The sequence below is a fragment of the Haliotis rufescens genome, unplaced genomic scaffold, assembly GCF_023055435.1.
Source record: "Haliotis rufescens isolate VD_foot unplaced genomic scaffold, xgHalRufe1.0.p SCAF_10, whole genome shotgun sequence".
Classification (NCBI taxonomy): domain Eukaryota; kingdom Metazoa; phylum Mollusca; class Gastropoda; order Lepetellida; family Haliotidae; genus Haliotis; species Haliotis rufescens.
This window is the reverse complement of record NW_025963780.1, coordinates 9,253,938-9,270,170: the sequence shown is the minus strand read 5'-3', so window position 1 is coordinate 9,270,170 and position 16,233 is coordinate 9,253,938. Positions and strand designations below refer to the sequence as shown.

At 40.5% G+C, this 16,233-nt stretch overlaps 1 protein-coding gene and 1 long non-coding RNA gene across 2 annotated transcripts in view; one reads left to right on the top strand and one right to left on the bottom strand.

The window, feature by feature from the left end:
- Positions 1-551: 551 nt before the first annotated feature.
- LOC125375604 overlaps positions 552-16,233 on the bottom strand; it is a 46,207-nt gene continuing 30,525 nt past the window's right edge. The window contains exons 2-4 of the long non-coding RNA XR_007218828.1: positions 5,814-5,939; positions 2,086-2,214; positions 552-1,530 (exon numbers count right to left, since the gene is read on the bottom strand). This is a non-coding gene — a long non-coding RNA (uncharacterized LOC125375604). The remainder of the gene's footprint in view (positions 1,531-2,085; positions 2,215-5,813; positions 5,940-16,233) is intronic.
- On the top strand, positions 9,624-14,622 carry LOC124116199 (growth arrest-specific protein 6-like). Its single transcript, XM_046477451.1, has 4 exons — positions 9,624-9,712; positions 11,409-11,531; positions 12,235-12,363; positions 14,432-14,622. The coding sequence occupies exons 1-4, from the start codon at positions 9,640-9,642 to the stop codon at positions 14,521-14,523; spliced, it is 417 nt and encodes a 138-aa protein (XP_046333407.1). The 5' UTR covers positions 9,624-9,639; the 3' UTR covers positions 14,524-14,622.

Sequence of the window (16,233 nt, the reverse complement as noted above, 5' to 3'; positions counted from 1 at the left end):
GCGGTGTGGTAGTAGCAGTATATATATAGGTGTTATGCCTTTGCATACAAATTGTACATACGTTTGTTGTACTTGCACTTTTACGATGACATGTATTCAGCCAGGACAGGTAAATTAGTGATCCGCGTATACGATGACATGCAATCATCCACTGCAGGTAAATAAGTGATCCACGTACACGATGACATGCAGTCATCCACGGATGTAAATAAGTGATCCGAGTATACGATGACATGCTATGAACCAAGACAGGTAAATAAATGATCCACATATGGCATTTAGCCATGGCAGGTATATCAGTGGTCCACGGGTGCCATGCTTGGCATACTGTCAACCAGGCAAAGAAAGACACTATCAACAAACATGTAAGCATCCAATGTATTGTTGTAGACCTGCAGCCTGCGATTCGCAATCCGAGGAGAGGTTCCATAGTATGGGACGCACAGAGATTAAAAGCAATTACGTGATTCAAATAACGGTATCTTTGCGAAGGCAAATATAAACGTAAATATCTGTTGGTCAGCAGTTCCAAATCCAGTCCTGTTCTGTCAGCAAATGCCAGCCTGTAAAGCGTTGTGACGTCATGCTCGTCGTGTGCACTTTAAACCTTATCCGTGCAAGGGTCGCTTCATTTTCTGTAAGATTGAGCCGCACTTAATGTTGCTGAGTATCTCTACCTATCAAATTTGATGCAAAATAAAGTTTATTTATTGATGACAACTCCTTGTTTGACAGTTCATACGATAACAATCGGTACATCAACCCACTTATAACAACAACAACCAAACACAACCAATGTCACCTGACCCATCTCCTCTTTGGATCTTTGCAATAAATCTACTCTTGCTAAGGTACTAACGCTGTCGCTTTCAATGCGAATGTAGAGGTACCAAGTTCTGGATGACACAAACGTATTATGTTCCCAATCCCTTCAATGAACGAAATACAATCGTTTAAAAGCGGTTGGCATCTAGTTGAATATAAAGTAACTGTGGTTATTAATTTCACGAATACGCATTCTTTATCCTCACTGGACGTTAGTTACATGGCTGAACATTGGTTTGTGTAGAAACGAATCTCGGCGACATGGAACGACATTCCCAAACTCATCCTGTGGTTTTGTTGGTAACTGATAACTTCCTCGTTCGTCTAAGACAAGTAGCATGTTCGGACACGTACAGTGTACATGTTATCGATAGCCAAATAGCTGCATCATTGTTCAAGATTCACCACAGTGTACATTCCGTGCCCCAAACAACAGGTGTGAATAAATACCTCAAGTAAATAAAATTATTTGTCCTTCAAATCTGTTTATTTGTTGTTTGTTGAACTGAATACTTCTCAGAAAAGTATGCACTGTGTTCGTAATCAGAGCACGTAGTTGATTTGACATCTTGTACTTGTGTTGTATGAAACAGTTATCTCATGGCTCTTTGTTCGACGACTACTTGTTAACCAGTATATTCACAGCGCCGTATCTTAACAAGACCTGATAGGGGTTCCTTTTATTCTGAGGGGGTCGAGGTGCAGCTGAAACAGGGAACGTTATAATGCATTATATGTGTGCGAGGAAGGACTCTTCATTTAGAAATATCTGTTTAGATCAAATCCAAATCATGCTTGAAATGTAGGTGGAACATGTTACTTAAAACACCTGAAAGTCATAGGGAACGGTATGGTTCTGTGATACACGTACAGTTGAGACGCACGAACATTACCTTTCATCTGTAAGCATGTGCACAAGTAAACTGATTGTTGGTCTTAGCGACTGGCTGATAATTTTGGGGTATGGTGAGAAAATCAAGAGACGGTAACGTAATGAACATGACAGCTTCGGATGATGGATAATTAAAATATACACCTGTTATCTCTACGACATTCACATTTGTATATAAAATATAAGATGTCGGTCGGAAAGTAGAAATTATGTCCAACACTTTTCTTTATTGAATACTCCGCACATCACATTGTTTCCTTGGCCTCTCAGACTGGCAAGTTACGACATTCGACTTAATTTGGTCTATTCATTTGCGAGCTGTGTATGTTCATGAAAATATCCACATGTGATACATCCATCATACTTACGTGCACACCATGTTGCATTGTAGGCAGGAACAAATGGAGGGGTGCACTCACACATGAAGAGCCCTGGTGTGTTCACACACCTTCCCGGACCACAGATTGTCCCAAAACCTAGACTGCATTCATCCCTATCTGTGTAAAACATGGATACTATTCATTTACAAAAACAATCCCAATATAAAGTCAATAACATTCCAGTACGCATTCCTAACGACAAATACATTTTTCTTTAATGTGATAAAATTCCTATCCCACAAAAACGTCAGAGAGATATGATTTCATTCAGCCTCTGTACCAAGCTGAACGTGATCCGGGATGATTTCAGTTTTACGATCATAAATTTCCCCTTCATGTCGAGCTTATATCATCAGCTCCAGCTGATGGCGTCCACGTTTCTCAGTTTCTTAACTGCTCTAGAACATGCATGTTTTATTCACATGTCAGGAAAAGACACCATCTCCTTACGACTAAGTTTTCATTCGTCTTTCGTTCAAGGTTTTACCATCAAAGCCCTGTTCAGGTCATTCTAAAAATTCAGAGGAAAGTACTCAATATGGCCCGTCGCTTTCCACCATGATCTGCTATTCATTTCTATCAACCTTATATGGAGCTTACACCCCTAACTAACTAGCACTTACATGGAACTTACACCCCATACTATCAACCTTACATGGAGCTTACACCCCTTACTCACTGACACTTACATGGAGCTTACACCCCTTACTCACTGGCACTTATATGAAGCTTACACTCCTTAATCACTGGCACTTACATGGAGCTTACACCCCTTACTCACTGGCACTTATATGAAGCTTACACTCCTTACTCACTGGCACTTATATGAAGCTTACACTCCTTAATCACTGGCACTTACATGGAGCTTACACCCCTTACTCACTGGCATTTATATGAAGCTTACACTCCTTAATCACTGGCACTTACATGGAGCTTACACTCCTTAATCACTGGCACGTACATGGAGCTTACACTCCTTAATCACTGGCACGTACATGGAGCTTACATCCCTTACTCACTGGCACTTACATGGAGCTTACATCCCTTACTAAATAGCACTTACATTGAGCTTACTCCCCTTACTCACTGGCACGTACATGGAGCTTACACTCTTTAATCACTGACACTTACATGGAGCTTACACCCCTTACTCACTGGCACGTACATGGAGCTTACACCCCTTACTCACTGGCACTTACATGGAGCTTACACCCCTTACTCACTGGCACGTACATGGAGCTTACACTCCTTACTCACTGGCACGTACATGGAGCTTACACCCCTTACACACTGGCACGTACATGGAGCTTACACTCCTTACTCACTGGCGCGTACATGGTGCCTACACCCCTTACACACTGGCACTTACATGGATCTTACACCCCTTACTCACTGGCACATACATGGATCATACACCCCTTCCTCACTGGCACTTATATGAAGCTTACACTCCTTAATCACTGGCACTAACATGGAGCTTACACTCCTTACTGACACTTACATGGATCTTTCACCCCTTACTCACTGGCACATACATGGATCTTACACCCCTTACTCACTGGCATGTACATGGATCTTACACCCCTTACTCACTGGCACTTATATGAAGCTTACACTTCTTAATCACTGGCACTTACATAGATCTTACACCCCTTACTCACTGGCACATTCATGGAGCTCACACCCCTTACTAACTGGCACTTACATGGAGCTTACACCCCTTACTCACTGGCAATTACATGGAGCTTACACCCCTTACTAACTGGCGCGTACATAGATCTTACACCCCTTACTCACTGGCACTTACATTGAGCTTACTCCCCTTACTTACTAGCACGTACATGGAGCTTACACCCCTTACTCACTGGCAATTACATGGAGCTTACACCCCTTACTCACTGGCACGTACATGGAGCTTACACCCCTTACTCACTGGCACTTACATGGAGCTTACACCCCTTACTCACTGGCACGTACATGGAGCTTACACCCCTTACTAACTGGCGCGTACATGGAGCTTACACCCCTTACTCACTGGCACGTACATGGAGCTTACACCCCTTACTCACTGGCACTGACATTGAGCTTACTCCCCTTACTTACTAGCACGTACATGGAGCTTACACCCCTTACTAACTGGCGCGTACATGGAGCTTACACCCCTTACTCACTGGCACGTACATGGAGCTTACACCCTTTACTCACTGGCACTTCCATTGAGCTCCAGCTGATGGCGTCCTTACTTACTAGCACGTACATGGAGCTTACACTCTTTACTCACTGGCACTTACATGGATCTTACTCCCCTTACTCACTGGCACGTACATGGAGCTTACACCCCTTACTCACTGACACTTACATGGAGCTTACATCCCTAAATAACTGGCACTAACATTGAGCCTACACCCCTTACTCACTGGCGCGTACATGGAGCTTACACCCCTTACTCACTGGCACTTACATGGAGCTTACTCCCCTTACTCACTGGCACTTATATGAAGCTTACACCCCTTACTCACTGGCAATTACATGGAGCTTACACCCCTTACTCACTGGCACTTACATGGAGCTTACACCCCTTACTCACTGGCACTTATATGGAGCTTACACTCCTTACTAACTGGCGCGTAAATGGAGCTTACACCCCTTACTAACTGGCACGCACATGGAGCTTACACCCGTTACTCACTGGCAATTACATGGAGCTAACACCCCTTAGTCACTGGCACGTACATTGAGCTTACACTCCTTACTCACTGGCACTTACATGGAGCTTACACCCCTTACTCACTGGCACTTATATGAAGCTTACACTCCTTAATCACTGGCACTTACATGGAGCTTACACCCCTTACTCACTGGCACTTATATGAAGCTTACACTCCTTAATCACTGGCACTTACATGGAGCTTACACTCCTTAATCACTGGCACTTACATGTAGTTTTCACTCCGTACTCACTGACATATACATGGATCTTACACCCCTCACTCACTGGCACTTACATGGAGCTTACAGCCCTTATTCACTGGCACTTACATGGAGCTTACACTACTTACTCACTGGGACTTATATGAAGCTTACACTCCTTAATCACTGGCACTTACATGGAGCTGACACCCCTTACTCACTGGCACGTACATGGATCTTACACCCCTCACTCACTGGCACTTACATGGAGCTTACAGCCCTTATTCACTGGCACTTACATGGAGCTTACACTACTTACTCACTGGGACTTATATGAAGCTTACACTCCTTAATCACTGGCACTTACATGGAGCTTACACCCCTTACTCACTGGCACGTACATGGATCTTACACCCCTCACTCACTGGCACTTACATGGAGCTTACAGCCCTTATTCACTGGCACTTATATGAAGCTTACACTCCTTAATCACTGGCACTTACATGGAGCTTACACCCCTTACTTACTGGCACATACATGGGTTTTATACGCCTAACTGACCCTTACCCTTTGAATGAAAATTGCATGAGTGGCGGATGTTACCGGTACAACGCAATTGTAACACAACAATCGAAACGGGATAATTTATACTTTTATACAGTTACTTTTGTCCTTGTTGATATTTGACAATATTCATGTGGAGAATTCGTACGTGCGTGTGGAAAAAAAATGTTCCAGTCAGAGCGTCATGAAGCTATTAATATTTCCTACTTTCGTATGCGATAAATATGTGTAAGTGTTCTTACCGACACACACGTTGAGATCTTGGTAGGTCTTTTCAAATCCTTCATCACACTGACATGTTGGGACTGGGACAGTGGGTGGCTCAAGACACACCCCGTTCAGACACCCACTGACAGTGCAGAGGACCGCTGAAACACCATTGGACTTAAACAGTATAACGCGTGTATGTGAACAAATTTGCATAAGTTAGTACACTGTTACAACATGTAAATATACACTTGAAGAAGATTAAGTGTATATATAAATGTATTAATATTCAAATGAGTGTCTTGGTGCAATGACATACTAAATAACACAGGACAAATTGAAGACGTGAAATTGTTGGTCATCCTTGCAAGTATAACCCCCACACATGTAGCTGCCAGGATCCGATACTCTTGGTTTGAATCCCATTTGCGCCCTGACGATGATGGTTCTTGGTCTGTCAACGACAAACCCGTGCAGGCTGGTTTCTCACACCACAATATAACTGCTGTACTGTTCACAGTGGTGTTCTTCCCAACTCGCTCACTACCTGTAAGACTCAAAAGCCGTTTACTACTACTATGTACATTCATTCTGCATTCAATGTGTGCTGAAAGATACAATATAATACGTCACCATACCTTGAGCATCGATGTAGTGAACGCTGACACTGACGATAACCACGGTGAGAATGACGCGAGTGACAGAAGTCATGATGGTTGTGCAAGTGCTGTGTACCTGTTGTGCAGGCCAGCACGGCGTATTTATACTCAGACTATCGCTGCTTTTTATAATACACTGTAGTTTAGTCATCATTTATTAATACACAATTGAAAGATACTTTACCTTGAAAGGTCAAACGTACATTGACTGACCGAACGGGCCAAAACTGGCCTGTCAATCAAATACCATGCAGCCAGCAATTCCTTTGTATACTTCGGGGAGACGGTCATGTTGTCAATCACAACAGATACCATGTTCTTTTAGTGTTTGTTTTTCAATCGTTGCAATTTCACAGAGGGTAATAGCTGTCCATCCCAAAGTGGACGTGTCGAAAAATAGGTGCTTTTCATAGATGAAAACGACCTTATTACTGCTTAGTAGCGTACTTTTGTGTCAAGTTTAGCTTTATTAGGCTGCTGTAGGATTTTTATTAATGTTTAAACTTTGTGCGATGAATATATTCTGAGATGTGTAACAAAACAAAAACTGTAAAAGTTTATGGCAGTCTGTTTAACACTGTCCAGGTTGTTGATTTTCCTTATAAGCTGATTGCCGTGGTAGTTGTAGTTTGACAAGATCTCATTTATGACATGTTCCTGCCTTTCAAATTCCCGATGAGCCAACAAGGAAGCCATGTCGAGGATATTTATCCCTCTTGGAATGATGGAAGCCATTCTTCATTGCGTTTACAGATTACAGTGAATTCTTTTCGCATGCAGTAAAAGGCCATATTCAGACATGATTCACACATTAAATCATGTTTCCTTTTGTCGCGGTTGCTTGGCGCTAAGGGACTGTAATTTAAAACTATCAACGGATAGCGTATTAATGATTCAATTTAAGAATCGTACTGAACATATATTCTAGAATAAATGTATTATGCCCAAAGTGTGAATTTTAACATTGGACGATAAGTATTCATGAGAACTGTTATAACTATTTAGTTCACATATGCATATATATGGCTATATGTCAGGTGTTTGTGTATTGAAATCTTTTAATTTACATGTGCATGTATATGACTATATGTCAGGTCTTTGTGTATTTAAACCGTTTAGTTCACATGGGAATGTATTTGAAGTTTCAAGCATCGTTTCTGGTATGTTTCTGGTATGTATCTGGTTATATCTGGTATGTTTCTGGTATTTTTCTGGAATGTTCCTAGTATGTTTCTAGTATGTTTCTGGTATGTTTCTAGTATGTTTCTAGTATTTTCTGGTATGTTTCTGGAATGTTCCTAGTATGTTTTTAGTGTGTTTCTGGTATGTTTCTAGTATGTTTCTGGTATGTTTCTGGTATGTTTCTGGTATGTTTCTAGTATGTTTCTGGTATGTTTCTGGTATGTTTATTGTATGTTTCTGGTATGTTTCTGGTATGTTTCTGGTATGTTTCTGGTATGTTTCTAGTATGTTTCTGGTATGTTTCTAGTATGTTTCTAGTATGTTTCTCGAATGTTCCTAATATGTTTCTAGTATGTTTGTGGTATGTTTCTAGTATGTTTCTGGTATGTTTCTAGTATGTTTCTTGGATGTTTCTAGTATGTTTCTGGTATGTTTATTGCATGTTTCTAGTATGTTTCTGGTATGTTTCTATTATGTTTCTGATATGTTTCTAGTATGTTTCTGGTATGTTTCTGGTATGTTTCTAGTGTGTTTCTGGTATGTTTATTGTATGTTTCTGGTATGTTTCTGGTATGTTTCTAGTATGTTTCTGGTATGTTTCTGGGGCGGTCGGGTAGCCTAGTGGTTAAAGCGTTCGCTCGTCACGCCGAAGACCCGGGTTCGATTCCCGACATGGGTACAATGTGTGAAGCCCATTTCTGGTGTCTCCGGCCGTGATATTGCTGGAATATTGCTAAAAGCGGCGTAAAGCCATACTCACTCACTCACTCTGGTATGTTTCTGGTATGTTTCTGGTATGTTTCTAGTATGTTTCTAGTATGTTTCTGGTATGTTTTTGGTATGTTTCTGGTATGTTTATTGTATGTTTCTAGTATGTTTCTGGTATGTTTCTGGTATGTTTCTGGGGCGGTCGGGTAGCCTAGTGGTTAAAGCGTTTGCTCGTCACGCCGAAGACCCGGGTTCGATTCCCGACATGGGTACAATGTGTGAAGCCCATTTCTGGTGTCTCCCGCCGTGATATTGCTGGAATATTGCTAAAAGCGGCGTAAAGCCATACTCACTCACTCACTCTGGTATGTTTCTAGTATGTTTCTAGTATGTTTCTGGTATGTTTCTAGTATGTTTCTAGTATGTTTCTAGTATGTTTCTGGTATGTTTCTAGTATGTTTCTGGTATGTTTCTAGTATGTTTCTGGTATGTTTCTAGTATGTTTCTTGTATTTTTTTTGTATGTTTCTGTTATGTTTCTAGTATGTTTCTGGTATGTTTCTAGTATGTTTCTGGTATGTTTCTAGTATGTTTCTGGTATGTTTCTAGCATGTTTCTGGTATGTTTCTAGTATGTTTCTGGTATGTTTCTAGTATGTTTCTGGTATGTTTCTAGTATGTTTCTTGTATTTTTTTTGTATGTTTCTGTTATGTTTCTAGTATGTTTCTAGTATGTTTCTAGTATGTTTCTGGTATGTTTCTAGTATGTTTCTGGTATGTTTCTAGTATGTTTCTGGTATGTTTCTAGTATGTTTCTTGTATTTTTTTTGTATGTTTCTGTTATGTTTCTAGTATGTTTCTGGTATGTTTCTTGTATGTTTCTGGTATGTTTCTAGTATGTTTCTAGTATGTTTCTGGTATGTTTCTGCTATGTTTCTAGTATGTTTCTGGTCTGCTTCTGAACATGTGATCCATCCTTGTTCTCATCTGAGTTTCTGGGGACATGAATATTGACCGGTCACGTACACGGGTGCCCTCATCATCATATATGTGTGTATATATTATATTGTAATAACGAATACACGTAGACGTTGTATTGTAAGCAGAAAGTGTATAAAAACAAGCACAAAAAATAGGATGGTATCCACGTATGTCTATGAAAGGTCATGTACGGTCACAGATCGGTCATTCCATCGCTTTCAGCAATGGCAATAAGAAATAACACGTCAGGTATATAAGAGGCCTAGTTTTCCATCAGAAGCATACGAAACATTTCTTGCTAAAAAGCGAATCGTTAGTTCTGTGGAAACAGCTATGAAATCTCTTGTAGCTTTTCTATTCGCTACGTTTGTTTTCATTGGAGTTGTTCAGTATATCGAAGCTCAAGGTGCGTACAATGTATATTACTGTTTGAGCTATGGTATTCAGTGAATCGAAGCTCAAGATAAGTACATACACATTAACGTTTTAGCTGTGGTGTTCAGAGTATTGAAGCTCAAGGTATATACATATATATTAACCTTCTAGCTGTGGTGTCCAGAGAATCGATGCTGAAGGTATGTGCATATATATTAACGTCTTAGCTGTGGTGTCCAGAGAATCGAAGCCCAAGGTATGAACATATAATATATTAACATTCTAGCTATGGTGTTCAGTGTATTGAAGCTGAAGGTATGGACACATAAGTATATTAACGTTCTAGCTGTGATGTTCAGTGAATCGAAGCTCAAGAAATGTACATATACAATAACGTCTTAGCTGTGGTGTTCAATGAATCGAAGCTCAAGGTATATTCATATAATTCTATTAACGTTCTAGCTGTGGTGTTCAATGTATTGAAACTCAAGGTATGTACATATATATATTAACGTTCCAGCTGAGGTGTTCAGTGTATTGAAGCTGAAGGTATGTACATATATATTAACGTTCTAGCTGTGGTGTTCAATGAATCGAAGCTCAAGGTATATTCATATAATTCTATTAACGTTCTACCTGCCGTGTTCAGTGTATTGAAACTCAAGGTATGTACATATATATATTAACGTTCCCGCTGAGGTGTTCAGTGTATTGAAGCTCAAGGTATGTACATATATATTAACGTTCTAGCTGCGGTGTTCAGTGTATTGAAGCTGAAAGTATGTACATATATATTAACGTCCTAGCTGCCGTGTTCAGTGTATTGAAACTCAAGGTATGTACATATATATATTAACGTTCCAGCTGAGGTGTTCAGTGTATTGAAGCTGAAGGTATGTACATATATATTAACGTTCTAGCTGCGGTGTTCAGTGTATTGAAGCTGAAAGTATGTACATATATATTAACGTCCTAGCTGGGGTGTTCAGTGTGTTGAAGCTCAGGGTATGTACATATATATTAACGTTCTAGCTGCGGTGTTCAGTGTATTGAAGCTGAAGGTATGTACATATATATAAACGTTCTAGCTGCCGTGTTTAGTGTATTGAAACTCAAGGTATATACATATATATTAACGTTCTAGCTGCGGTGTTCAGTGTATTGAAGCTGAAAGTATGTACATATATATTAACGTTCTAGCTGCGGTGTTCAGTGTATTGAAACTCAAGGTATGTACATATATATTAACGTTCTAGCTGCGGTGTTCAGTGTATTGAAGCTGAAAGTATGTACATATATATTAACGTCCTAGCTGTGGTGTTCAGTGTATTGAAGCTCAGGGTATGTACATATATATTACCGTTCTAGCTGCGGTGTTCAGTGTATTGAAGCTGAAAGTATGTACATATATAATAACATTCCGGTTTTGATGTTCAGTGAATCTTGAATCAATCGAAAAGAATAAGAGAACATTTATAATACGAAGATACATGTATGATTTATGTCTCAGTTACATTTTCAATTCAACTAATCGGTATAAGTCATCGTCGTCTTCTGCCTGTTTGGTAGTTATTTGGGATTTCGCATTTTCAAGCAAACTATTCCTGTAGAATCTTTGCCGATATAAACTCCACTATAGCTGGCTCTAGTGATGTGTAACAGAGTATCTGCAAAACACTGAATCTGTAACTCCATCCTTTAACATTGCAAGCCTCCCTATATTTCAGCACTGTGTACAGTAGCGAGCTGCCAGAATGGCGTGTGTCTGGGACCACCCTTTGTCGCTACCCCTGTGTGTCTGTGTGACCCTGGATTCACGTACTCCATCCTGGATGTTAATATCTGTGAAGGTAAGATGCGTCATTCAGATGTTTAGGGACCGACAGTTAGAGTTTCCTGGGAGGAGGGGTGGGGAGGTGGGTTGCTTGGATTTTGTATCGAGATTAGAAATTTCATCAGGTTCAACTGCAAAAGCAGATGCTGTTTTTTGATATTTAAGACTTTGAACATGACTTTTAGGAAAAACTTCTTGCAACAATGCCATTTTTGTGGCAGACACTTTCTTGTTTTTTTCAGAGGCCGAAAGCATAGATAATTTTTCAAGAAGTTTCTGTGTCAATTTATAATACCAGCACCCCCCCCCCCCCCACCCCCCACCCCCCACCCCCACCCCCACCCCACCCCTAAACACACATACGCCTAACCCCCCTCACCCGGCCCCAACACCACCCCAACACCACCCACCTGAATATCAAATGGTAGGTCCCTTAATGCCTTGCTACTATCGATTGACGTTCGTTTGTTTGTATAGCGTTGTGCCCACTGCGCTGCTCCAGCTGTAATTTATACGTTTGACATATTCTAAGTCCGTCCATACCCATGAGGAAGAGGTGACGTAATTCCCATTGTACAACATCTCGCAGTTAGCTCCATGCATTCATCATAATCATAGTATTCAGGAAAGGCCCAAATGAACAAACAACAATTATAATGATACACGGTCTTCATAGATAAAACATTTTGAAATACTGACACTTTAATAACCCTTTACAGACTTTGACGAGTGCAAGATTGCCTACGGGACCATTTGTAACCAAGGGCGATGTGTCAATCAGCCAGGCAGCTACAGCTGTCAGTGTTATCCTGGATACGTTTCTCGTTTCAACAACACCGTTTGTGACTGTAAGTGCATTTTACATAAGTGTCATTATACTCTGGGTAGAAGTGAGCATTGCTCCTTCGAGAAGTCACGATTCCGAAGAAAGTAATTTTAAAAATACTTTAAGACGCTGTCCGTTCAAACTGATACTTGTGTACCTGGCCCCACCTGAGACTGAAAGTGCAATTAATTTCGTATATAAGGAAGTCGATGATAACGACCACATATAATGAGTGAGTGAGTGAGTATGGTTTTATGCCGCTTTTAGCAATATTCCAGCAATATCACGGCGGGGTACACCGGAAATTGGCTTCACACATTGTGGCCATGTCAGGAATCGAATCCGGGTCTTCAGCGTGACGAGCGAACGCTTTAACCACTAGGCTACCCGATCGCCCCCCATATATAATGAACATCTTCTGGTGGTGGTAACAGTTGTTATTTCGTGAATGAATGTGAAGAGCGCATTTTGATGGTTCCATTGAGTTCGAATTCGTTTACATAAAGAAATGACTTGAGTTAATCAAACACAGATGTCCTAACATATGACAATGTAGTTGTAGATGGCATCTGACACATTAACATTGTCGGAATTTATCAAAGCACCATCTGGAAGAAATCTTTCTGTGCGTCATCTAGGTCAAGTAAATGACCCCGTGACGAGGTCCTATTGTTGTGTAGAGAGATCCACTTATAGTACGTTGAGGGGAATGTCATGTTAAACTCTCTACCCACAACCATCCCCCATCCCAATCCCTACCCCCATCACCCAGATATTCACCTTCTTACAACCTATCCCTTTTTCATAATTGGACAAATATATTCTCATATACATAGTTAATTTCACACCGTTCCTTCCTGTGTCGCGGTAGCTCAGGTCGACTATTAGACGTCCTTAAATCAAACGCTGGGGACACGTCTTCAAACAAAATTTGAAATAATTCACTTGTCAAAAATTTGTTTCGTCTATTCCAAGTGTAAATTAATTCAAATGTTGGTTCAAGACATTGCGTAAGTTGCGACTAACGGGATCGGGTGGTCAGGCTTGCTGACTTGGCTGATGAATGTCATCGTATCCCAATTGCGTGAATCGATGCTTATGACGTCAATCACTGGATTGTCTGATCCAAACTCGATTATTTACAGACCGCCGTAATAGAGCTGGAATATTGCTGAATGCGGCGTTAAACAACAAAGAAACACAAAATCAAGATATTGTATAACTGACAAACAACTCCATTCCTGAACAAATTAATGGAGCTTTGAATCAATAGAATGAAGTCACAGGTGTGTTTTACTCATGTTAAACCCTATTTCCCCTCACCTCACCACACCTCACCTAACCTCACCCCACCTTACCTCACCTCATGTTATCACTCCTTCTTACTGATGGATCAGGTGATCTTGCTGGATGACTCGGTTGACCGAGTGGTGTCATTGCGCACGCTTCTGATCACTGGATTGCCTCTGTTGTTTACATGAAGCTGGGTGCGGCGTTAGGCAACAAACACTTACTTTTTTTAAAAATTACACCTTTAGCGAACAGCTGGTCATCACTTATTTTCAGTGATTAATATAGTTTATACCACTATTTTATCTCCCTTTTACGCCCAGTGGAATTTTTTTTCGACAGATATTCGAGACTGATTATTCTCAGGCGTTGACGTTTAGAATCTGATCGTTAATGGCTTGACATGACGTTTGTGATGCGTCTTTTGAGCACAGCTAATTGCCTGAGCAATGGATGTTTGTCATTTAAGTCACGTTTAGCACAATTATATTCTGATAATGTACCCCTGTACCTATTATGCGTAATGTTGTGCCTGGGCCTAGCGGGAAGTGTAATGTACCGTTAGTGGGAACTGTTCACTTTGTGACGTATTTCACATGACTTCACTGTGCTCTGAGACAGGATGAACACTTTTTCAGGATAAAGAGGATCAGTTGCGATAACAGTAGGGTTCTGCTGCATATTCCGATACATTACTGTCACTTGCACTTTATCGATGACATGGTGAATAGTACTATATGAGCCAGCGCTCCTTATTATAGATGTAAAGTTTATACAGTTTGTTTTACATTATGTTTCAGATCCACCAAAGCGACAACAACAACAACAACAACAACAACCAAACTCTCTACCGAGCCTGCAATTTCTCTCTTTTAATGAATTGGTAAACTGATGCCGACAATATGCACTGTACAACCTGTGATGTGTGAATATGTCATACATCTGAAAGTTCCAAATGTTTTATTGATCATTTGCACAATTATATCAAAATAAAAACACAGCAGACAAGGCGTTTTAGTTGTTTTTCCACAGGTCCATGGGATAATTCATTATGTATTTAAACAGTTGTTCCAATTAGATACAAATAAAACTTTTCAGGAAAAATCTTCTACACAATGGGGGTCGTCACGTGTTATAAGTTGCCTTTGAACGAACGATGTGTATATGTATAAGCAATATTTCAATTGCTTTCTAAACTTCAACTGTATCATTCGACACAAACAAGTTACTGCCGGTTGCATTAATTAAACCTGTGACAAAGTATTATTATAGTTTTAGCAAGCACTCCAGGGCAATGTCGTGATTAGCCACAGGCAGAGAAAGCGCGAAACTTTCTTAACATACTTTATCCCACTTTCGTTCTCTCGCCGTACACAAGTACGTGTCCTCCTGGTCTACAGGAAAGTGTTCAGCGTGATGGATCTACTCTCTGATATCAGTGAATGTCCTACCTACTCTACTTTAGAACATCAATCAAGACCTATCTCTTCCGCCAAGCGTCCTATTGAACTGTGTTGCCTGCACCTTGAGCATAATATTTGAGTATGGAAACGTATTGGGATATATCTGACGGAAACAACAAAGATTAAAAAGGAAATTATCATGAATACTTGACTTCAATATTCGGGCTTCTGAAAAACATAGCATATAAAGGATGCAGCTGAAATAGTACTAACGTGGGGCTGGGATGTTGGGCCAGAATATGTCGATAACGTAGCAAGTCAGACGCCATGTAAATACTTCGTCCTTAGATTCGGATGTTGTTGTGAGGTAGGTATACGTAGGCATACGCACTTGTAGATGAGGACAGAATCAGTTTGGACAATTAAATGGCTGTGGGCGGTGTCAGGTGACGTGTCACAATATGCTGGGGTCAGCACTTTTGATACAAAGCTCGACCAGATCAACTTGTGATTCTATTATATGAGTTGCCTTCTGTGCAACTTGATATCGTTTCCACTTTCTTTACTACATGGAACTAAGTCTTCTCTCGATGTGTAAAGTAATGTAAAAAGTAATCATATGACTTCATTATTGTAGCAGAAGAACGACGGGAGTCATTGTTTAAACGACGAAACCGCCTGGTGGACATCGAATTCTTGATCTGGGAACACCTGTTGTCATCACTGGAATCTGTACTGTTACCCTGGAGCGTTGTGTTTAGATTTATCCTTTCCATTTGTTTGAAATCTGACCCTGTCCACGTGACTTCTAAACAAGTATGAATATTCCATAGGCACCAGTGTAACAGCAGCCGTAGATGTACATGCAGGTTAAGGGATTATATATTAGAGCCAATGATAACCGGTTTCTTATTACGATTTTGACACGTCTGTTTAATTCCTGGCATTTGTTAAAAGACTGTCCCTGAAACAGTCTTGTAAAGTGTCATTCTGTCCTAAGTGCTTCTTCATAAAACAATTCCTTTGTTACCGTACTGTACGTGGGGTTTAAAGATTACCTGGGTCCCTAAGTAATGGAGAACACATGCGAATATACTCGTTCGACTCCAGGAAATTAGAAAATTAGAGTGACATCTCCGACGTAAACCAGTTATTTGACCTATAGTTGCGTCAGTTGTACTTGTTACACAGTCATTCTC